The 25,648-nt window shown below is 44.8% G+C and overlaps 1 protein-coding gene across 3 annotated transcripts in view; it reads left to right on the top strand.

Moving 5' to 3' along the window:
• Window positions 1–25,648, top strand: part of tmem181 (transmembrane protein 181) — a 398,388-nt gene that overhangs the window by 157,336 nt on the left and 215,404 nt on the right. For all 3 annotated transcript variants that reach the window (XM_060831604.1, XM_060831605.1, XM_060831606.1), the window contains exons 5-7: window positions 5,941–6,062; window positions 16,783–16,905; window positions 20,085–20,165. In XM_060831604.1, the coding sequence (XP_060687587.1) occupies window positions 5,941–6,062; window positions 16,783–16,905; window positions 20,085–20,165 (326 nt within the window). The remainder of the gene's footprint in view (window positions 1–5,940; window positions 6,063–16,782; window positions 16,906–20,084; window positions 20,166–25,648) is intronic.

Below are 25,648 nucleotides of genomic sequence, written 5' to 3'. Positions count from 1 at the left end.
CTTCCTATTCATATACCCATATCCATATACCCTGTCCATATAGCCAGATGCCTTTTAAATGTTGCAATTGTACCAAACTCCACCACTTCCTCTGACAGATCATTCCATACACGCTCCACCCTCTGCATGAAAAAGTTGCCCCTTAGGTCCTTTTTGTACCTTTCCCTCTCATCCTAAAGTTCCTCTCTCACATCCTAGTTCTGGATTCCTCCACACCAGGGAAAAGGCCTGGTCTGTTTATCGTATCCATGCCCCTCATGATTTTATAAACCTCTATAAGGTCACCCCTCAGCCTCTGATGCTCAAGGGAAAACAACCCCAGCCTATTCAGCCTCTCCCTATAGCTCAAATCCTTGAACCCTGACAACATCCTTGTAACTCTTTTCTGAATCCTTCCAAATTTCACAACATCCTTCTGATTAGAAGAAGACCAGAATTGCATGCCATATGCCAAAAGTGGCCGACTCCTATATTCAATGCTCTGACCAATGAAGGAAAGCCTACCAAACACTTTCTTCACTATCCTATCTACCTGTGACTCTACTTTTGCAGAACTATGAACCTGCACTCCAAGGTCTCTTTGTTCAGCCATATTCCCTGGGAATGTCCTGTTCTGATTTGCTTTTCCAAAATGCAGCACCTTGCATTTTTCTGAATTAAATTCACCTGATCAAGATCCCATTGTACTCTGTCCACTACACCTCCAATTTTGATGTCATTTGCAAACTTACTAACTTATCCTCCTGTATTCACATCCAAATCATTTACATAAATAACAGTCGCCTTCCAGCTGAGGATCTCCCTGGGTATTTGTCTTTTTCTTTATTGTGCATATGTTTCAAATGAAAAGGTACCTTTGATAGAAAGTGTATCTTGGAGAGCAAAATGTTAGCTGTCCAGGCATTCCTGTTTCAACGTCAGTTCCTTTCTGACCACTTTTCAAAAGGTGTGCATTTTGGATCGTCTCATTAGTTTGATGTTGGCAAAGTAATAAATTCAAATGTGATTGGGTTTTGGTATCCTGAAGCATGACTTAAACTTATTGGTTAAACTCAAATGTTACATATTTTCAATTTTCTAGTACACTGTAGGAATGCCATTGAGTCATAGACACAGCTGTATTTTTACCTGTAGCCTACAATTTGTAAATTAGAAGTCTGTAACATAAAACTCCATTGACATAGTCTTGTATTTGTGTTAAGTCTTTCCAAGAACGTAAGAGGATTGTTGTCAGAGTACACAACTGTCTCCAACACATTGTTCATCACATAAACATTAAACTGCTGTAAGACCAGTGCCAAATGCAATAATTCTTTTACAACAGTAGAGTATTTTCTCTGTGGATGTTGAGTCTCTTTGAAAAGTATCCAGTTGTCTGTTCAATTCAATCATCATGTTCCTGTAGCAGTACAGCTCCAATTCCAATATTGCCAATTCCAATAAAATTTGGTGTAGCAAAAACTAGTGCGGTTTTAAATTCTCAAATGCCTCTTGATATTGTTCTGTCCACTGGAATTTTGTTTTTTTTTCAGAAATCTGTTAGCGGTGCACCATGCTGCTGAAGTTTGGAATAAACTTCTGCTTAGTCCCAAACATTAAAGCAGCTCTTTAGCTCTTTCTTCAAGGATGGTTGTGGAAATACCCTGCTGGCCTTTGTCTTCATGTTCCTTGGGGTCAGCCTTCCATGCCTGATGTTATGTCCCAAGAACATCACAAATTCATGAATTCTGTTTTCGTTATTACCAGTTTTGCTTTTCGTAATTGTTCAACTGTACCATGTGATCTTTCCATGACTTGTTAAAGATCATGACATCATCCAGATAAACTGCATGATTTGTTAATCCAGTCATAACTCTGTTCATGAGTATTTGGAATGTGGCTGGTGTGTTCTTCATTCCAAAGGGTGTCACTTTGAACTGATATAGTCTTTTTGGAGTTAAAAATGCAGAAACTTGTTTCACTTTCCCTAAAGTGATCTGCCAACAACTACACAGTAACTTCGTGATGTAAGTGGCTTGACACATTTTCTCTTCCGCCACATACAAACAGACCCTCACCACCAGGGATATATTTCCCCCTCCACTTCTTATCTGCATTCTGGAGAGACCATTCCCTCTCTGACTCTCATGTTAGGTCCATGTACTCCAACAACCCACCTTCCACTCCTGGTACTTTTTGCTGCCACCTCAAAACCTGTGCCCACACCTCCTCCCTCACCTCCATCCAAGGCCCCAAAGGATCCTTCCACATCTGACAGAGATTTGCATGTACTTGCACGCGCGTCATCTACTGTGTCTGTTGCTCTCAGTGTGGTCTCCTCTACATTAAGAGACAGGATACCAACTTGCGGAACGTTTGAGAGAACATCTCTGGGGCACACACTCCACAACCCGTGTGGGTGGCACGGTGGCACAGTGGTTAGCACTGCTGCCTCACAGCGCCTGAGACCCGGGTTCAATTCCCGACTCAGGCGACTGACTGTGTGGAGTTTGCACGTTCTCCCCGTGTCTGCGTGGGTTTCCTCCGGGTGCTCCGGTTTCCTCCCACAGTCCAAAAATGTGCGGGTCAGGTGAATTGACCATGCTAAATTGCCCATAGTGTTAGGTAAGGGGTAAATGTAGGGGTATGGGCGGGTTGCGCTTCAGCAGGTCGGTGTGGACTTGTTGGGCCGAAGGGCCTGTTTCCACACTGTAAATCTAGTCTAATCTAATCTAATCTAATCTAAACCCCACCGCCCTATGGCTGAACACTTTAACTCCCCTCCCCATCCCCCCCCCCCCCACACTACGCCAAGGATATGCAAGTCCTGGACCACTTCCACCCGCAAACTCTAGCCACCCGGCGCCTGGAGGAAGAATGCCTCATCTTTCATCTTGCAACACTCCAACCAAGTGGGATCAATGTGGATTTCACCAGTTTCCTCATTTTTCCTCCCACCTTATTCCAGATCCAACCTTCCTACTTGGCCCCGCTCTCTTGATCTGTCCTCTCCTCTTCAACTTTCAACCTTTACCTCCACCATCATCTACCTATCGCATTCCCAGCTACTTACCTCCCCAGCCCACCCCCTCCCATTTATCTCTCAGCCCCCTTGGGCCACAAGCCTCATTCTTGATGAAGGGCTTATGCTTGAAACATTGATTTCCTGCTCCTCCGAAGCTGCCTGACCTGTTGTACTTTTCCACACTCTTCGACTCTGATTTCCAGGATCTGCAGTCCTCACTTTTTCCCTTTTCTAAGAAGGGTAGCAGGGATAATCCATGTAATTATAGATTGGTGAGCATGACATCAGTGGTAGTGAAGTTGTTGGAGGAGATACAGAGGGATAAGATCTATTTACATTTGGAAGAAAGTGGACTTTTTGGTGATAGGCAGCATGGTTTTGCGTAGGGAAGGTCATGTTTACCAACTTAATAGAATTCTTTTGAGGAAGTGACAAAGTTGATTGAGGAATGGACTTCAGTAAGGCATTTGATAAGGTTCCTTGTCGTAGGCTGATGGGGAATGCGAAGTCTCGTGTGGCCCAGGGGGTACTAGCTAGATAAATAGAGAATTGGCTGGGCAGCAGGAAACAGAATAGTAGTGGAAGGAAGTTTCTCAAAATGGAGAGCTGTGACCAGTGGTGTTCCACAGGGATCCGTGCTGAAACCACTGTTGTTTGAGATGATCTGGAGGAAGAAGTAGGTAGTCTGACTAGTAAATTTGCAAATGACATGAAGATTGGTCGAGAAGCAGATAGTGAAGGGGACTGTCAGAGAATGCAGGAGAATATAGATAGAACGGAGAGTTGGGTGGAGAAATGGCAGATGGAGTTCAATCCGTGAAAATGCGAGGTGATGCATTTTGGAAAATCCAATTTTAGAGTGAACTATACAATAAATGGAAAAGCTCTGGGAAAAATTGATGCACAGAGAGATACGGGTGTTCAGGTCCATTGTAGGTGTCGATGCAGGTTAGTAGAGTGGTCAAGAAGGCAATATGGCATGCTTTCCTTCATTGGATGGGGTATTGAGTACAAGAGTTGGCAGGTCATGTTACAGTTGTATGGGACTTTGTTTTGGCCACATTTTGAGTACTGTGTAGTTCTGGTCATGATATTATCCAAAAGAATATGGATGCTTTGAAAGGGTGCAGAGGAGGTTCACCAGGATGTTGCCTGGTATGGAGGGTGCTATGTATAAGGAGAGGTTGAGTAGACTGGGGTTATTTTCATTGGAAAGATGGAGGTTGAGGGGGAACCTGATTGAGGTCTATAAAATCATGAGAAGTATAGACAGGGTGGATAGCAAGAAGCTTTTTTTGAGAGTGGGGAACTCAATTACTAGGGGTCACGAGTTCAAAGTGAGAGGGGCAACATTTCAGGGTGAGAAACATGGAAATTTCATTATGCAGAGGATGGTGGGTGCCTGGAATGCGTTGCCAGCAGAGTTGGTAGAGACAGACACAATAGTATCATTTAAGATTTATCTAGACGGATATATGAATGGGCAGGGAGCAGAGAGATACAGATCCTTAGACAATAGGCAACATGTTTAGATAGAAGATTGGCCAAAGGCCCTCCTACATTCTATCTGATCTAACCTTGTTAACAGTCTACAATGCGGACCCTTGTCGAATGCCTTACTGAAGTCGACGTAGACAATGTCCACCGCTCTGCCTTCATCAATCCTCTTTGTCACTTCAAAAACTCCTAATCTACTTAGTGAGACACAAGTTCCTGTGCACAAAGCCATGTTGACCATTCCTAATCAGTCCTTGCTTTTCCAAATACATGTAAATGCTGTCGCTCAGGATTCCCTCCAACAACTTGCCCACCACTGATTTCAGGCTCATTCATCTATTGTTCCCTCACTTTTTACTTACAACCTTTCTGAAGGCCATGTTGGCCAACCTCCAGTCTTCCGGTACCTCACCTGTGGCTATTGATGATACAAGTATCTCAGAAGGGACCCAGGAATCATTCCTGGGTATTTATCCATCTTTATTCATTATATTATTACACATCTCTGGAACGTATCTGTGCTTTTGGTCCAGAGGTAGGGACATTGCCATTGTGCCACAGAGCCCATTTTCATTTGTGTAGTTATCAACCTGTTCAATGGTGTTATTACGCAACTTTAGAGCAGGTAGGAATTGAACCCAGTCCCAGTACACTCGTCGTTAAGGCAACAATAACTGCATTGGCTACACCACATTCAGTGGATGGATGGAGTCGTATAGCCTTTCTGTTGAATGAACTGAATACTGAGTCATGATCTCCTGGATGTCTGTTTCTGTGGAGCAAGAGCATTTGCAAATGAGATTTGAAGAAGGCAGCATTGACATGAGAACTGGGAGGTAATTGCTGATGCTTATGACCTTTGGAGCCCAAATGTTTGGGAGAAAATTGCCTGAGGCAGTTGGAAATCAAAAAAAATCAACTGACCAAAGCAGGAGCCCATAGAAAATTGAGGTCAGTGAATTTTGCCCCATTTTAACTCACTGTTGTACTCTACACATGAGCAGCGGAGACTGCCATGCCAGGAGCAATTCAGTAGTACGTGTAAAACAAGCTTTATTAATCAATTGGAGTACAACAGAAAAAGACAAAGTAAATGTGGGCAAGATTTGATATTTCAAAAGCATGTCTTGTACTTCCACACGATAAAGGATGGTAACCTAATCAATTTAAATTTCAAAATGTGCAAGGAAAATCATTCCAGGATGATTTGATTGTAAGGTATTGAACTCATGTATGGATTCAACTGAATTCATTACTGATGCATATTACAGATTATGCTTGTAATTGTTGTATCCAGACAATTCAACGGTCACAGTGGCACTTTGTGAGCCATTCGTGAGGGACATGATAGGTTCATGATTGGTAGTATGTCACCTCCATTTAATTTGAAATCTTTGTGATAATGTTTCAAAATAATTACACTTTGATTTGTTTTTCAGGTGAAGAATTCAGGAAAAATATTCCATTGACAGTTGCAGTAAGTGGAGTCATGCAAGACACTAGTGTGCCAAATATCAGAGTCGATGCTCACAATCACACCCGGTCACTTCACTGTACAAATGTATGTTGTAACTATTAATTGGAAGTGCCATGCATAGTACTTGCCATTAAACTGTGCTAAGACTATTGTAATTATTTACATTTCATATTGTCTAAAATGAGAGTCATATTGAGGTCTGAATAACATAGTCAGTTAATGTTGTACCATTTCTTCTTTGTTTTGAGGTTTAAATTCAGTCCTAGCCAGTGGAGTCATATAGTCATAGAGGACGACAGGATACTAAAAGGCCCTTGCCCCATTAAGTTTGCACTGGTCAAAATCAACTATCTAACTATTCTGATCTCATTTTCCAGCAGTTGGCTGCTAGTGTACATCTAAATAATACTTAAACGTTATGAGGGTTTCTGTCTATGCCACCCTCACAAGCAGTGAGTTCCAGATTCCCACCACCGTCTGAGTGATGAACGTTTGCCTCACACCTGTAAGGATCCTGCCCCTAACCTTAAATCGGCCGCTCCCTGTTATTGATCCCTCCACCAAAGGGAAATTTTTTTCTCTCCGTCCTGTCTCTGTTCGTACTTTTATGCATTGCAATCATGTCCTCCTTAAATCTCTGTTCCAGGGAAAATTCCAATCTGCGCAATCTCTGTTCCTAACTAAAACACTCCAGTTCGGGCAACATCCTGATAAATCTCCTCTGTACAGTCCTGCACAATCATACCCTTCTAATGATATAGATTCCAGAACTGCACACAATAGCAGTGGCCTAACATTTTACATTGTTCCAGCAGCAGCTCCCTGCGCTGAACACTACCTCAACTAATAAATGCAAGTATCCTATATGCCACCAAACCATTTCGTCTACTTGCTCCATTACCTTAAGGGACCAGTGGACTTGCATACCCAAGGTCCTTTTTGGTCCTTGGTGCTTCCCAGTGTCATGTAGTTCATTTATGTATTTTCTTGCCTTGTTTGTCCTGCCCACGTGCATCAGCTCATGTTTATCTCAAAGGACACGACTTAAACAGCTTGAGTGGCTTCAATCCAGTTCCTAAACTTTGTGGGCGGCATGGTGGCACAGTAATTAGCACTGCTGCCTCACAGCACCAGAGACTCGGTTCAATTCCTGCCTCAGGCAACTGTCTGTGTGCAGTTTGCACATTCTCCCTGTGTCTGCGTAGGTTTCCTCCCACAGTCCAAAAATGAATTGGCCGTGCTAAATTGTCCATAGTGTTAGGTGAAGGGGTCAATGTAAGGGAATGGGTCTGGGTGGGTTGCTTTTCAGAGGGTCGGTGTGGACTTGTTGGGCCGAAGGGCCTGTTTCCACACTGTAAGTAATCTAATCTAAGTAAGTAATCTACTAGTCTACTGAAAGATTACCAAACTACATTGTTAATTCTGATTCTCTTTCCACAGATGTTGCCATAGCTGTTGAGCATTTTCCACATTTTCTGTCCTTATTTCAAATTTCCAGCATCCGTTGTATTTTCTTTTAGATTCTTGCATTGTTGGAACCATATAGAGTAGAGGTAACTTTGCATTCATTGATAACTTTCACTGCCGTAGGTGCCATTGCAAACCGCTGGATGTGGTCCTGTCACAAATCAGCCCATAATGATTCAGAGAGTACCTAAACCAGAAGTACTGCCTCACAAAGTCTTAGTACTTACTGTTATGACATGGGGTAAACCCCTCCTGCTAATTAAAATTTGCAACAAAGAAATGATTTAACCTGTGCTGTAATCTGTTGAAATTCGAGACGCAAAGAACTGAAGTACAAAAATGTTAGAACTTTATTCTTTAAGTCGAACAGAAAATAATTAACTAACAACTATTCACAACCCATTGATCTAAACCTATCTTTTACCTTCCCCTCTACAATGCTAATCCGATAAAACCCTGATTAAGATTTACCAAAATTCAACTTCCAAAACTAGGCAGCTGCGGAATCTTCCCTTTGTATCTTCATGTGCAAATTTTCTTAGGATTTCTCTTTCACCGGTTAATAGATAAATGTACCTTTAAGAGAGCTAATTTTCCGGGCAGTCTGCAGATGTTGGTGGCTTGGCAATTCTCTCTCAACTGTTCTGGTTTTCCAGGTCTTATACCCTAAAACATCGGGTTGTGTCATTGGCTTTTAATATTGTCAATATACTAAATTCAAACTTGATTGGAGTTTGGTATTTTTGGGATATAATTTAAACTGATTGGCCAAATTTGAATTTGTTTTTGTATCCAGGCAACCAGCGACTCTAGCTGCTGGACCAAATGTTACAATGTAACTTCTCCAGCACTGTGTGTGTCTCTCTTCGCCCTTCACTCTCTTGAAGGTACAGTACACTTCTACATCTTCATTACTCATGCCTGCCAATACTTCCATTAATTTGGTCCACTGCATGCCTTTCTGACTACAGTCATTCCTGATTAATGTGTCACAGCCCTACTTTTTGGAGTTCTAAGTTTAAAGTAACTCTCTGATTTGTTTTTGAGGAAGATAGTATTATTGAATGCGTTATTGATTGGGTCTCTTTCTTTTTCATTAGTCTCATGTCATAACTCAGTAGAATAGCACGCTGAAAATCAAGCCCTCAAGAACAATTCCTGCACTGATTTCAAAAGTTAAAGATTTTAAGATAGTTAAAGATTTTAAAATAAGTAACTAAAATTCCCCAATTGACCTGGCTTGCTTTTGTGCTGAACAAAAATTGTTGCTTTATTACAAATAATTTGACTCTAGCTGTTGATAAGCATTTATAAACTGTTAGCAAACAATACTACTGATTAAAGCTCTAATCTGCCTCCCTTGCCCGCACAGACAAATAAACCAATACAAAGAGGAAGAAAACCTTGGCAGAGTAAAAAACCTGGAAAGACAGTTCGTTCTATTGTTCTTGCAAATCCTAACATTTCTTCCTTGCTTCCACTGGTTTCCTGGGATACTTGAAAAATGTTTCTGATTAATCAATTAAAAATCACACCTTGCATCAACAGTTGGAGGAAGGTTTAAATGGATATTTCAATTTTAATGTAGGTTTTGGCTGCAGAAAACAGTGACTGCACCTGAGTGGTGGAGATCAAAATCATTTTCTGTGCCTTGTTCACAACCCCTAGAATATAGAACAGTACAGCACAGGAATGGGCCCTTCGGCCCACTATTTTGTGCTGAATGTAACCCAATTAAGTTGATCCCTTCTGTCTGTCCTGGTCCACATCCCTCCATTTGTGGGTGGCATGGTAGCACAGTGGTTAGCACTGCTGCCTCACAGCGCCAGAGACCCGGGTTCTATTCCCGCCTCCGGTGACTCACTGTGTGGAGTTTGCACATTCTCCCCATTTCTGCGTGGGTTTCCTCCGGGTGCTCTGGTTTCCTCCCACAGTCCAAAAATGTGCAGGTTAGGTGAATTGGCTATGCTAAATTGCCCATAGTGTTAGGTGAAGGGATAAATATAGGGGAATGGGTCTGGGTGGGTTGCGCTTCGGCGGGCCGGTGTAGACTTGTTGGGCCAAAGGGACTGTTTCACACTGTAAGTAATCTAATCTAATTCCTTGCATATTCATGTGCTTATCTAAATGCCCCTTCAATGCCACTATCTTATCTACTGCCACCACTCTTACCATTGTGTGTTCAAAAAAAAACTTGCCCCTCACATCTCCTTTGAATTTACCCCTTTCACCTTAAGTGCATGTCCTCTAGTATTTGATATTTCAGCTGTTGGGGTACAAAGATTCTGACTGTCAACCTTACCTATGTGGTTCATGATTTTCCAGATATCTATCAAGTCTCCCACAGCCCCTGTAATAAAGTCACTTCAGAGAAAGCAACCCTACTTTTTCTAGTCACTCCTTATAACTAATACACTAATCCAGGTAGTATCCTGGTAAACTTGGGGCGGCACTGTGGCTGAGTGGTTAGCACTGTCTCATAGCACCAGGGACCTAGGTTGAGTTCCCGTTTTGGGTGACTGTGTTGAGTTTGCACATTCTCCCTGTGATTGCGTGGGTTTCCTCTGGATGCTCCAAATTCTTCCCACAATCCAAAGATGTACATGTCAGGTGACTTGGCCATGCTAAATTGTCCATAGTGTTCGGTGCATTAATCAGGAGTAAATGTAGGGGGTGGGCTACTCTTCAGAGGGTTACTGTGGACTTGTTGGGCCAAATGGCCTGTTTCACACTGTAGCGTATCTAATCTATCCTGATTAAGTTTGCACCCTCTCCAAATCCTCCACATCCTTCGTGTAATGTGGCAACCAGCATTGAACATGATACTTGAAGTGTGACCTAATCAAAGTCTTATCAAGCTGCAACATGACTTGCTGACTCTTGTGCATCAATTCTCAGATCAACAAAGGCAAGCATGCCATATGCCTCCTTTGACCCCCTATTTACTTGCATGATCACTTTCAGGGAGTTATGGACTTGAACCTCAAGATCCCTCTGTGCATCAGTGTTGTTCAGGTCCTGTCATGAATGTATACTTTCCTGTAATATTTGATTTCCCAAAGTTCAGAAGTTTACACACACCAGATAAAACTCCATCTGCCATTTCTCTGCCCACATCTGCAACTGACCCATACCCTGCTGTTTACTTTGACAACTTTCTACATAATTCGCAACTCCATAGATCTTTGTGTCATCTGCAAACTTTCTTACCCACCCATCTACATTTCCATCCAAGTCATTTATATAAATTACGAACTGCAGAGGGCCTGATAGGGATCCTGCCCGAAATGCTGACTTTCCTGCTTCTCTGGTGCTGTTTGACCTATTGTGCTCTTCCAGATTCACATCTACTGTCTCTGACTTCCAGCATTTGCAGTCATTACTGTCTGCCACCATTTCACCACTACTGTTTGTCTTCTATGGGCAAACCAATTCTAACTCCAAGTAAGTCACCGTGGATCCCATGCATCTTAAAATCTTCTGGATGAACCTACATGAGGGACCTTGTCAAAAGCCTTCTAAAATCCATGTAGACACCATCCACTGCCCTACTCTCATAGATTACCATTGTCACCACCTCAAAAAAAAATCAATCATATTGGTGAGATATGACCTATCCCACACAGAGCCATGCTGGCTGTTCCTAATTAAGCCATGCTTTTCCAAATGCACTTAAATTCTATTCCTAAGAATTCTCTCCTGTAGCTTGCCAACCACTGATGTGAGAGTAACTGGTCAATAATTTCCTGGATTATCCCTATTTCCCTACATGAATAGTGGAACGATATTAACTATTTCTGGAGTGTAATTGCTCATTCTGGGAGCAGATACGGTGGAGGTGGAGGAATACGGAGTGTGGGATCATGTTTTTCCAGGAGATGGGGTGGGAGGAGGTGTAATCGAAATAACTGGGAGTCAATGGGTTTGTAGTAGATGTTGGTGCTGAGTTAGTTCCTAGAGATGAAAATGAAGAGGTCAAGGAAGGTAGGGAGTAGGTAGCGAGTTCCTGGACCAAAGGAGTCAAGATGGGCAGCACAGTGGTTAGCACTGCTGCTTCACAGCACCAGAGACCTCAGGCAACTGTCTGTGTGGAGTTTGCACATTCTCCCTGTGTCTGCATGGGTGTCCTCCGGGTGCTCCCACAGTCCAAAAATGTGCAGGTTAGGTGAATTGGCCATGCTAAATTGCCCGTAATGTTAGGTGAAGGGGTAAATGTAGAGGAATGGGTCTGGTGGGTTGCTCTCCAGAGTGTTGGTGTGGACTTGTTGGGCAGAAGGGCCTGTTTCCACACTGTAAGTAATCTAATCTATTTGCCAGTCCTGAAGGACTTCTCCAATGGCTAGTGAGAATACAAAGATTTTGACCAAGGCCCTAGCAATCTCATCTCGCCTCTCAGTAACCTGAGGTAGATACCATTGGGACCCTGGAGACTTAATGCTCTTCAAGAGACCCACTTCTTTCTTGATCTCAAAATGCTGTAGCATATTAACATGCTCCACACAAATCTCACTATCCCCCATATCCTCCTTTTGGATGAATATTGATACAAAGTACTTGTTTTGGACCTTGCCCATATCCTCCAACTATAAGTTCCCTCTTATCCTTGTGTGGTCCTACCTTCTCCCTAGTTATTTCCTTGGATATCCCATGGTAGGTTGGCTAGCAAAACATCTTTTTAATTGACAAATCAACTACTTGTTGCCACCCAGCAGCGTAGTGCAGAACCCCATTGCACCCATTCATCTGCAATCACTTCAGTCACTGCTTGCTCAAATAGCTACTTCCATGCTTTCCATGGGTGTCTGGTTACTTGCTTTTAAAACAATGCAACCATCCATTCAAAACATTGATTTTAAAATAGTCTTTCACCTTTCAGTCCATGGTTTAAAAAGCACAAAAATTCAAAAGACAGGATCTGTACACTCAACGCCAGCACAATCATGGCAGACTGTGACAGTAAGAACTTGGAAAACCATCCTAATTTTGAGAGTTGACAGTGAAGTGGAGGTGGTTTGAACTTATGTAGAAAGACAAAGACTGATTTGAATGCAGTTTTACAAAGCTAATCAAAAAATGGTTCAATAAAGTTGTCTAATATCTTTTAGGAAAGCAAATCTGCTTGGATGGCTCTGACGAAGAGTCAAGTTTAGCTTGCTTTCCCTTCATAGATGCTGCCTGCCCTGTAATATACAGCAATTATTTGTTCTTTGCTTTCCTTATTCTGTTTGACCTTAAATAAACTCCAAACCCATAATGACTCATAATTCAATTAATTGAATTGACATAAGAACAGACTTGCATATGTCAAAGAGCCAATAGTGACAACACTACAAGGGATGAATAATAAATACTTTCCTTGACATGAATGATTTTATTTTAAAAATCACACAACACCAGGTTATAGTCCATCAGGTTGAATTGGAAGCATATTAGCTTTCTGAGCGACGCTCCTTCGTCAGGTGCTCCAAATCACGATTTTATTTTAAACAGCTCTAAGTATGGAACTCTGGATTAACAAATATAAACTAAGCGCAGTTAAACTGTGCTGTATTATCTCAGATAAAAATGACCTGGTATTCATTTTTGTGGGTGGCACGGTGGCACAGTGGTTAGCACTGCTGCCTCACAGCGCCAGAGACATGGGTTCAATTCCCAACTCAGGCGACTGACTGTGTGGAGTTTGCACGTTCTCCCCGTGTCTGCGTGGGTTTCCTCCGGGTGCTCCGGTTTCCTCCCACAGTCCAAAGATGTGCAGGTCAGGTGAATTGGCCATGCTAAATTGCCCATAGTGTTAGGTAAGGGGTAAATGTAGGGGTATGGGCGGGTTGAGCTTCGGCGGGTCGGTGTGGACTTGTTGTTTCCACACTGTAAGTAATCTAATCTAATCTAATCATTTCTGAAGGGTGCACTGACACATTTTGCCCTTATATACTAAAACTATTTTCACTTACAGGATTCATATCCATCTATTTCTTTCCTCGTCATGCAATCTTCCAGGTGTTTCATGAATGTTGCTATCATATCTGCTTCTATCACCTTCTCTGGCAGTGCATTCCAGGCACTCACCATCCTTTGTGTGAGAACTTACCTCGCATATTTCTTTTAAATGTGTCCTCTTGAACCTGTGTCCCCTAGTAATTGACCCCTCCACTCTGGTAAAAAGCCTCATACCTTTTACTTTATCCATGCCATTTGCAATCTTTTAAACCTTTATCAGTTCACCTCTCAACCTCCTGTGTTCCAGTGAAAATGAACCTAGTCTATTCAACATTTCTTCATAGCTAAAATCCCCTGTATCAGGCAAAATCCTGGTAAACCTTTTCTGTACCCTCTCCAAAGCATTCACATCCTTCTGGTAGTGTGGTTACCAGAACTGGATGCAATATTCCAGGTGTGGCCTAACTAAAGTTCTATAAAGCTGTAAGATAACTTGCCTAGCCACATATTTAATGCCCCTTCCAATGAAGACAGGCATGACATATGCCTGTTTCATTACTTATCTATCTGCACTGCCACCTTCAGTAATCTATGGACCTGCACACTCCGATCCTTCTGCATGTCAATATTCCAAAGGTTCTGCCATTCACTGTATAACTTTCACTTGATCTTCCAAAATGTATGACCTCACATTTGTATTTTGTGTATGTTTCAACATTTTTCTTCCCATGCTGCCAACAGATCTATATCCTGCTGTATCTTCTGACAATAGTGCTTACTGTCTGCAACTCTTCCAATCTTTGTATCACCTTCAAACTTACTGATTTAACTAGCCACATTTTTCTCCGAATCATTTATGTAGATCAGGAACAGTAGAGTCCCAGCACTGATCCCTGTGGAACTAGTGACAGCCCTCCATTCTGAAAAGCTTCCATCCACTGCTGCCCTCTGTTTCCTATATCTAAGCCAGTTCTGTTTCCATGTTGTCAGCTCACCCTGATACCATGTCTATAGAACATAGAAAAATACAGCGCAGTACAGGCCCTTCGGCCCTCGATGTTGCGCCGATCCAAGCCCACCTAATATCCAATGTGACTCCACCTTTTGTATCAGTCTGCCATGAGGGACCTTGTCAAAGGCTTTACTAAAGTCCCTGCAGAAAACATGAGCCGCTTTTTCCTCATCAATTATCTTCGTCACCTCCTCAGTAAACTCAATCAGATTGTTGAGGCATGACCTCCCTGCATAAAACCATGCAGTCTGTTGCTAATAAGTCTAGTTGTTTATAAATGCATGTAAATCTTATCCCTGAGAATCTTTTCTAATAATTTCTCCACAACTGATGTGAGGCTGACAGGCCTGTAATTTCCCAGAGTATCCCTGCTATCTTTCTCAAATAATGGGACAGTATTGGCTATTCTCCAGTCTTCTGGGACCTCATCTTTGGCCAGATGTCTGTCAATGCTACAGCAATTTGTTCTCTTGCCTCCCTGAATATTTTGGGCCTACCAGGACCTGGAGACTTACCTACCTTAATACTTTTTAAGACACACAACACCTTGTCCATTTTAATAGCAGCTTGGCTTAGAAATTCCACACACCCTTCCCTGAGATCATCATTCTCCAATTCCTTTCTTGTGGTGAATACTGACATGAAGTATGTGTTTAGGATCTCACCTACCTTTTCTGATCCCCACATAGATTCTCTCCTTTGTCCTGAGTCAGCGAGTCGTGAGTTCATGGAATGCCCTGCCAGTAACAGTGGTGGACTCTCCTTCTTTGTGGGCATTTAAACGGGCATTGGATAGGCAAATGGAGAAAAGTGGGCCAGTGTAGGTTAGGTGGGCTTGGATCGGCGCAACATCGAGGGCCGAAGGGCCTGTACTGTGCTGTATTTTTCTATGTTCTATAGACTAAAGAGCTGTTCCATTTAGCCACTGATTGCAAGGATTAGGAAGAACAGATTAAACTTCTTCACCCAGAGAGTGATGGGTATATGGAATGCTGTGCCCCAGAAGACTGTGGAATCCAAGTCTCTGGATACTTTCAAGAAAGAGTTGGATAGAGCTCTTAAGGATAGTAGAATCAAGGGTTATGGGGATAAGGCAGGAACAGGATACTGATTGAGGATGATTAGCCATGATCATAATGAATGGTGGTGCTGGCTCAAAGGGCAGAATGGCCTACTCCTGTACCTATTGTAAGATTTGGGCAAGAAGTGCAAGTGGAATATGATAAAGAAATTTGTTAAGCAGTGAGTGATGATCAGGAAACTCATTGCCTACCAAGATAGTGGAAACTGAGGCAATGAATAATTTCAACAGGAAGTTGGATGGATACTTGAAAGAAATAAACTTGCTGGGTTACAAGAATAGAATGTGATGAATAGAAGTACGTGATGAGCTCTACAGTGAATTGGTATGGGCTGAATGGGCTGAATATCTCTGCCTGTATTGTAATGACTGCATGACTACTCTTGTTGCCAACCTTTCTGTATGTTTCAAACGTGTTGTTTCTCAGGCAATTTCCAGTTCTTGAGACGTCATCAACCTGAATCTTTGACATTGTTTTTCACTCCACAGATGCCAACTAACCTCAATATTTTCAAAGTTAAAAATCACATAACACCAGGTTATAGTCCATCAGGTTTAATTGGGAGCACTAGATTTCAGAGCACTGCTCCCTCATCAAGTGTTTGTGAAGTATAAGATTGTAAGACACAGGATTTATAGCAAATGTTTACAGTGTGATGTAACTGAAATTATATATTGAAAAAGACCTGGCTTGTTTGTTAAGTCTCTCATCTGTTAAAATGACAACATTGGTTTCCATGATTTGGAACACAACGCCATGTTATAGTCAACAGGTTTAATTGGAAGCATTAGCTTTCGGAATGCTGCTCCTTCACCAACCACCTGTTGGACCTGGTGTTGTGTGATTTTTAACGTTGATTTCAGTTCTTTCATATGTAAATTGCAAAACCTTTTTTTAAAAAGTTACAGTCTCAAGTGATGTAACCTGGTGTTGTGTGATTTTTAACTTTGTACACCCGAGTCCAACACCAGCATCTCCAAATCAGTAATTTCAGCACTTCTTAAAACTTCAGATTTCTGGATATACATTGCTTTTCTTTTATCACGGTGCTATCTACTAACCAGACGATACAGCTTCAATGCTGTAGAGTTTTAAATATTTATATGGGATCCTTTTAATATTAACTTTTGAGTTCAGCCAAAGTAAAAGATGTGTGTCTACCCAAACTTGAAATAGTTTGAAACTTGAAACAGACCATTTGCTTGCATGATTCGGCTACTCTAAACAATGATGTTACACAATTGCCAAAGTGTCTCAGTTCATTGTTGGAAATTAACTAATGTGAACTTTTTCCGTTTTACTTAAGGGGCTATGTGATGAAATAATTGTACTACACCTTGGTTATCTGAACTATACCGAATACATGATTACCATCACCTTCTATGATCTAGAAGATCCTTTGTTTTCGATCAAGAATGTAAATTTCACTGTAAGTACACTTTGTTTTCCTGAAGCTTGATTCATAGCTTCATACAGCACTTAAAAGTCCTTTGGCCCATCGAGTCTGCACCGACATAACTACCTCTAAAATTGCGCTCGTTCCAATTTCCTGCACTTGTCCCATATCCTTGAATATTTCAAGCGCTCATCCAAATATTTTTCAGAGGTTTGTAGCCTCCGTTCCCTTCCCAGGCAGTGCATTCCAGATTTCCATTACCAGCTGAGTGAAAATGTTTTTCCCAAATCCCGTCTGAATCTCCTGCCACATAGCTTAAAAATATGCTTTCTTGTGATTGACCCCTCAACCAAAGGGAGCAGCTGCAACTATTCACCCTGTCCATACCCCTTAAAATCTTATACACCTCAATCATATCCCCCTCGGTGTTCTCTGCTCTAAAAGAAATTAATCCAAGCATATCTAGTCTCTCCTTATAGGACAGTTTTTCCATCTGACTCAGCATCCTGGTAAACCTCCTGTATCCCCTTTTGTACTGTGTGCCATCACTGTTGAACCCACGTGTCCCATATGGGATCTGTGAATAATTACCCCAAGATAACTCTGTTCATTCATTAATACTCCCTCATTTTATTTCGTCTTCCAGTGCATCGTCTTGCACTTATCAGGGTTAAACACTATCTGTCACTTTCAAACCAACCCATCTATATCTTCTTGTAACCTACAATCATCTTCTTTGCAAGCTATCCAAAGCCAATCTTGGAGTCATCTTGAATTTCCTTGACATTTCCCCCACATTTTTATCTATATCATTTATGTGTATTAACAACCATTAGATCCTGCTTTTTAATCTACTGCCTTGCTACCTTAATTCTTCATGCAAGATCTCATTCCTCACTTTGCCCATATCTTTGGTACCAACATGTACCTCGACTTCTAACTGATCTTGTCTTAGGAGCAAAGGTTAAACTGCTGGGACTCTACTCTTTGGAATTTAGAAAAATGAGAGGTGAGTCAATTGAAACAAACAGAATTCTTAAGGGGCTTGATGGTAAATCCTGAATGGATGTCTTCCTTCAAGGCAGAGCCAAGGACCAGAGTATATAATCTCACAATGTACCACAAGCCCATAAACAGTCAGAGACATGGAAGAGTAGATGGGTGGGTACGTTTCAGAGAAATGTAAAAGTAATACCCTTCAGGGAAGGGAATCTGCCGTTCTCACCTGCTCTGGCTGATAAGTGATTCCTGAGCCACAGCAATAACTAAAGGACTTGTATTCATTTGTGCTGCTGAAAAATCAATGCTCTCAATAAGTGCTCTTGGTGACGTAAAACAATTGCAGCTTTCTTAATGTTCAAAGTTAGTAGCCAACAATCCTGCACCGGCAGTGAATATTCTACTACTTCCCATTTTCCAGCCGTCCCTTTACCTGCGAACATCTGCCCCAATCAACTTTTGAAAGTTCTTGCCTAATACTGTCAAAATTGGCCTTTCTCCAATTTAGAACATCAGCTTTTAGATCTGGTCTATCCTTTTCTGTCACTATTTTAAAACTAATAGAATTATGGTCGCTGGCCCCAAAGTGCTTTCCCACTGACACCTTAATCACCTGCCCTGCCTTATTTCCCAAGAGTAGGTCAAGTTTTTCACCTTCAGGAGTAGGTACACCCATATATTGAATCAGAAAATTTTCTTGTAGGCACTTAACAAATTCCTCTCCAACTAAATCCTTAACACTATGGCAGTTCCAGTCCATGTTTGGAAATTTAGCCACCCTATTATTCTTACAGATACTGAGATCTCCTTACAAATTTGTTTCTCAATTTCCCTCTGACTGTTAGAGGGTCTATAATACAATCCTTTTTTTATTTCTCGGTTCCACCCGATAACTTCCCTGGATGTATTTCCGGGAATATCCTCCTTCAGTACAGCTGTAATGCAATCCCTTATCAAAAATGCTACTCCCCCTCCTCTCTTGCCTCCCTTTCTGTCCTTTCTGTAGCATTTGTATCCTGGAACATTAAGCTGCTAGTCCTGTCCATCTCGGAGTCACATTTCTGTAATTGCTATGATATCCCAGTCCCATGTTCCTTGGCCTTTTCCACAGTAAATACTGATACAAAATATTTGTATAATATCTCCCCATCTTCTGCAGCTCCACACAAAGGCTGCCTTGTTGATCTTTGAGGGGCCCTATTCTCTCCCTCGTCCTTAATGTATTTGTAAAATCTCTTTGGATTCTCCTTAACTCTAAGAATAAATCCCTAGGACCTGATCAGATGTACCCTAGAACTCTGTGGGAAGTTAGGGAAGTGATTGCTGGCCCCTTGCTGAGATATTTGCGTTCTCTGTTAGGCCCCTTGCATTGAAATAAATGCAGTTTAATTTATCAGTCCTACCTTGTTCTCTGCTTTGTCCTTGCTTGCCCTGACTGTTTGGCTCACTTCTTTTCTCAACTGTACCAGTCTCAGATTGATCTCTACCATTGCTATCTCCCTGGGCCCACCCCCAGCCTCCGACCTTACTAGTTTAAATCCTCCTAAGCAGTTCTAGTAAATCTCCCTGTCAGTATATTAGTCCCCTTCCAACTTAGGTGCAATCTGTCCTCCTTGTACGCATCACTTCTATTCCAGAAGCGATTCCAATGATCCAAAAATGTGAATCCTTCTCCCATACATCAGCACCTCAGCCATGCATTCATCTGCTGTCTCCTCCTATTCCTGCTCTCACTAGCTTGTAGAACCGGGATTAATCCAGATATTAAGTTTGCATGTTTTCCCTATGTCTGCGTGGGTCTCCGCTGGATGCTCTGATTTCCTCCCACTGTCCAGAGATGTGCACATTAGGTAGATTGGCCATGCTAAGTTCCCCACAGTGTTCAGAATTGTGTAGGTTAGGTACGTTAGAAACGGGAAATACATAGGTATAGGATAAGGGGGTGGGTCTGGGTTGGTGTGGACTTGTTGGGAAATGGCCTGTTTCCACACTGCGGGGATTCTGTGATTTGATGTATCAATATTAACATTTGCATTTGATTTTAATTTTGTGCTTGTATTAAATATTCAGTATGTTTAAGCGATTAAAAATCAACTTTTTTATTTATCCAACTAAATGTACCTGATGTTTAGCTGAAGCATTTAAAGCAATTTAAAATCTGTGTTGGTGCTGCCTTTTCGTACTAATGCCAATGTTAAATTTCTGTCCAACAGTTGAAGATGTATAATGCCTTATTTTCCCAAGTGGAAATCTGGTTCCGATTTATCTTTGTTGTTTTCACCTTCATGGTCACAGTAAGTATGATGATAAGCAGTTAGTGTGCTGACACATTCTGTCACGATGGTGGGATTGATGATGCTCAGAGTCTTTTGTTTCGAAGTACAGACTGTTTGAATTGTATGTTCCACTTTTTGATGGCATGAGCTTAATTAATGAATATTGGATGTATTATTAATTATAGGACTAATTGACAGGGAATGAAATAATTATGGCAAAAGAAGACATTTACATGAATATGGGGGAAAAAAACAGAGGTGTGAATTGTCTCTTCAGATGACCAGTATATATTTGACAGGTCAAATAGCCTCCTTTAGTGCTGTAACCACTCTACAATTCTGTGATGGGTTTGAGCTTGAGAGAAATAATTTGCTTGTGTGAACGCTACTGATGGAATTGACAGTGGTGGCAGCTATTCTGAGATTTCTTTACCCCTGAATCTGGTTTTAAATTTCAAGACAGGATATTTAGATTTTCTTTAAAAGAGATTTTCAAATAATATGAATGGTCATTCATAAAACATGCTGCCATTTCATGTCAGTAAGTCCCACTTTATGTTCTAAAGTTTATTGAGATAGGAGGAAACTGCGGCGTTCATGAAATTGGGTAACATGCAATGATCTGAGAGGTTTAGCCTATTAGTGTGATATGGCTAGAGTGACACTAGTAGAGTCTTAATTTACACATTTTTTTCCTGCAAGGTGCAGGTATGTAATAGAAACTAGGAATATGGTAGAGGCAGGCGCAGGTCTTTGTGATGAGTTTATGTAATACAGCAAACCTTTTGTTAACTGGCACCAGGCATGTATCGATTGATCAAAGATTACGGTTGATCAAGATGTCCACATAATCAATATATAAAAACACACTACGTAATAAAGCATAATGCAGGAGGCGTACGCATCACTGTTACACTTGATTTACAGCATAAATCACTTAAATAATAATGCAACTATGCCTTAAATAAAACTTACTGGCAGAGAGCCTTCTCGGTCTCACCTTCAACTGACAACTTGGAGATGGCAATAATACAGTAAACTTCTGGAATTTGTGGTATATAGTTTTTGCCAGTTTATCAAGAGTGCTGATTAAAACAAAGTGTGTATTGCTGTGTATTGCTTTTTGATTCTTCATTCCAAAATGGACAAATCAATATTTCCATACATTATGCTCTAATTGTCAAATTTCAGCCCATTCAGTTAGTTACAAAAGGAAGACAGGATCTCCAACTCCTCTTGACAACTTACTTTCTAACCTAAAGTAAAACAAAACCGCAGATGCTGGAAATCTGGAACAAAACAGAAATTGCTGGAGAAACACTGCAGATCTGGCAAACGCCATCTGAACAAAAGGTGACGTGGTAGCTTAGTCATTAGTGCTGTTGCTTTGTAGCACTAGGGACCTGATTTCAGTTCCACCCCGGGGCAACTGTCTCTGGAGTTTGCGTGTTCTTCCAGTGTCTCTGTGGATTTCTGCTGGGTATTCTGGTTTCCTCCCACAGTCCAAAGATGTACAGGTTTGGTGGATTGGCCAGGCTAAGTTGTCCATACTATTCAGGGATGTGTAGGTTAAGTGTGTTAACCATGGGAGAGGTAAGGTTACAAGGAAACTGTAGGGGGATGGGTCTGGGTGGGATGCTCTTCAGAGGGTTGATGTAGTTTTGTTGGCCCAAAATGGCCTGTTTCCATTTATTCTGTGGAAAGCAAGCAGAGTTAACACTTTGGATCCAGTACCCTTCTTCAGTTCTGTTCATCCAATGCGGTGGAAGAATGGATTGAAAATAGTTGAGGTCCCAGCACTGACCCCTGACGAGTTACAAATTGCCAAAGAGGAAAGATATCCTTGAATGCCGACTCTGTTTCCCATCAACTAACCAATCCTTTACCAATAGTAATATGTTGGCCCCTATACCATGTGTCAAAAAGTGTGGTGGTGGAAAAGCACAGCAGGTCAGGCAGCATCTGAGGAGCAGGAGAATGGATGTTTCAGGCATAAGCCCTTCATCAGACATGTGGGGTTGGGGGCAGGGAGCTAAGAGATTAGAAAAAAAGGAGGGTGTGGAGGTGGGAGTAGGGTAGCAGGTGCAGGTGGGAGGTGATGGTGATAGGTCAGAGTAGAAGGTGGGATAGGTCAGAGTGGAAGGTGGAGTGGATAGGTAGGAAAGAAGATGGACAGATGGCAGTTCAAGATGGCGGTGCAAAGTTGGAGGATTAGATCTGGGATGAGGTGGGTGGGGTGGGGGGGAGATGAGGAAACAGGTGAAATTGACATTGATGCTGTGTGGTTGGAGGATCCCAAGGCAGAAGATGAGGGGTTCTTCTCCAGACATCGGGTGACTACAATTTGGAGGTGGAGGAGGCCAAGACTTGCATATCCTTGGCTGGCTGGTACTGGGAGGGAGAGTTGAAGATGTTGGCCATAGAGCAGTGGGGTTGTTTGGTGTGTGTGGGTGTGTGTGTGTGTGGGTGTGGGTGTGTGTGTGTGTCTCAGAGATGTTGTTTGAAACTTTCCACAAGTTGGCATCCTGTCTCCCCAATGTAGAGAAGACCACATCAAGAGCAATAGGCACAGTAGATGAGGTCATAGAGTCAGAGATGTATAACACGGAAACAGACCATTTGGTCCAAATCGTCCATGCCGACCAGATATCCTAACCTGATCTAGTACCATTTGCCAGCAGTTAGCCCATATCCCTCTACACCCCTTCGATTCGGATACCCATCCAGATGCCTTTCAATGGTACCAGCCTCCACAACTTCCCCTGGCAGCTCATTCCATACATGCACCACCCTCTGTGTGAAAACGTTACCCCTTAGGTCCCTGTTATATCTTTTCCCTCTCTTCATGAACCTATGCCCTCTAGTACTGGACTCCCCCACTCCAGGGAAAAGACCTTGTCTGTTTATCATTTTGTGACACCTCCAATTTGGTATCATCCGCAAACTTACTCACTATACCTTCTATGTTCGCATCCAAATCATTTATGTAAATGACAAAAAGCAGAGGACCCGGCACCAATCATTGTGACTGGCCACAGGCCTCCAGTCTGAAAAGCAACCCTCCACCACCCTCCTCTGTCTTCTACCTTTGAGCCAGTTCTGTCTCCAAATAGCTAATTCTCCCAGTATCACGATGTCTAACCCCGCCCGCCTGCCCACCCACCCCTCCCCTTCATCCTATGCCACCCACCCACCCCTCCTCTTCATTCTACGCTCACACGCCCCTCCTCTTCATTCTATGCCCGCCTGCCCACTCACCCCTCCTCTTTATGCTATGCCCACCCACCCCTCCTCTTCATCCTACGACCAACTACCCACCCCTCCTCTTCATCCCACGCCTGCCTGCCCGCCCGCCCGCCAGCCCACGCCTGCTCTGCATCCTACGCACGCCCGCCCGCACATCCTCCTCTTCATCCTACGCCCACACACCAACCCACCCCTCCTCTTCATCCCACGCTTGCCTGCCCACCTGCCCACGCCTGCTCTGCATCCTACGCACACCCCTACTTTACATTGTACGCCCGCCCGCCCACCCACCCCTCCTCTTCATCCTACGTCAGCCCGCCCGCCCGCCCACCGCTCCTCTTCATCCTGCGTCAGCCCGCCCGCCCACCGCTCCTCTTCATCCTGCGTCAGCCCGCCCGCCCGCCCACCCCTCCTCTTCATCCTACGTCAGCCCGCCCGCCCGCCCACCCCTCCTCTTCATCCTACGTCAGCCCGCCCGCCCGCCCCTCCTCTTCATCCTACGTCAGCCCGCCCGCCCACCCCTCCTCTTCATCCTACGTCAGCCCGCCCGCCCGCCCACCCCTCCTCTTCATCCTACGTCAGCCCGCCCGCCCACCCCTCCTCTTCATCCTACGTCAGCCCGCCCGCCCACCCCTCCTCTTCATCCTACGTCAGCCCGCCCGCCCGCCCACCCCTCCTCTTCATCCTACGTCAGCCCGCCCGCCCGCCCACCCCTCCTCTTCATCCTACGTCAGCCCGCCCGCCCGCCCCTCCTCTTCATCCTACGTCAGCCCGCCCGCCCGCCCGCCCCTCCTCTTCATCCTACGTCAGCCCGCCCGCCCGCCCGCCCCTCCTCTTCATCCTACGTCAGCCCGCCCGCCCGCCCGCCCCTCCTCTTCATCCTACGTCAGCCCGCCCGCCCGCCCGCCCCTCCTCTTCATCCTACGTCAGCCCGCCCGCCCGCCCGCCCCTCCTCTTCATCCTACGTCAGCCCGCCCGCCCGCCCCTCCTCTTCATCCTACGTCAGCCCGCCCGCCCGCCCGCCCCTCCTCTTCATCCTACGTCAGCCCGCCCGCCCGCCCGCCCGCCCCTCCTCTTCATCCTACGTCAGCCCGCCCGCCCGCCCGCCCCTCCTCTTCATCCTACGTCAGCCCGCCCGCCCGCCCCTCCTCTTCATCCTACGTCAGCCCGCCCGCCCGCCCGCCCCTCCTCTTCATCCTACGTCAGCCCGCCCGCCCGCCCCTCCTCTTCATCCTACGTCAGCCCGCCCGCCCGCCCGCCCCTCCTCTTCATCCTACGTCAGCCCGCCCGCCCGCCCGCCCCTCCTCTTCATCCTACGTCAGCCCGCCCGCCCGCCCCTCCTCTTCATCCTACGTCAGCCCGCCCGCCCGCCCGCCCCTCCTCTTCATCCTACGTCAGCCCGCCCGCCCGCCCGCCCCTCCTCTTCATCCTACGTCAGCCCGCCCGCCCGCCCGCCCCTCCTCTTCATCCTACGTCAGCCCGCCCGCCCGCCCCCCCCTCCTCTTCATCCTACGTCAGCCCGCCCGCCCGCCCGCCCCTCCTCTTCATCCTACGTCAGCCCGCCCGCCCGCCCCGCCCCTCCTCGTCATCCTACGTCCGCCCGCCCGCCCGCCCCTCCTCTTCATCCTACGTCCGCCCGCCCGCCCGCCCCTCCTCGTCATCCTACGTCAGCCCGCCCGCCCGCCCCTCCTCTTCATCCTACGTCAGCCCGCCCCGCCCGCCCGCCCCTCCTCTTCATCCTACGTCCGCCCGCCCGCCCCTCCTCGTCATCCTACGTCAGCCCGCCCGCCCCCGCCCGCCCCTCCTCGTCATCCTACGTCAGCCCGCCCGCCCGCCCGCCCCTCCTCGTCATCCTACGTCAGCCCGCCCGCCCCTCCTCTTCATCCTACGTCAGCCCGCCCGCCCCGCCCGCCCCTCCTCTTCATCCTACGTCAGCCCGCCCGCCCGCCCGCCCCTCCTCTTCATCCTACGTCAGCCCGCCCCGCCCGCCCGCCCCTCCTCTTCATCCTACGTCAGCCCGCCCGCCCGCCCCTCCTCTTCATCCTACGTCAGCCCGCCCGCCCGCCCGCCCCTCCTCTTCATCCTACGTCAGCCCGCCCGCCCGCCCGCCCCTCCTCTTCATCCTACGTCAGCCCGCCCGCCCGCCCCTCCTCTTCATCCTACGTCAGCCCGCCCGCCCGCCCCTCCTCTTCATCCTACGTCAGCCCGCCCGCCCCTCCTCTTCATCCTACGTCAGCCCGCCCGCCCGCCCGCCT

This window comes from Hemiscyllium ocellatum, chromosome 10, assembly GCF_020745735.1.
Source record: "Hemiscyllium ocellatum isolate sHemOce1 chromosome 10, sHemOce1.pat.X.cur, whole genome shotgun sequence".
Lineage (NCBI taxonomy): Eukaryota > Metazoa > Chordata > Chondrichthyes > Orectolobiformes > Hemiscylliidae > Hemiscyllium > Hemiscyllium ocellatum.
The sequence above is the reverse complement of the archived record's forward strand: the minus strand, read 5'-3'. Positions and strand labels throughout refer to the sequence as shown.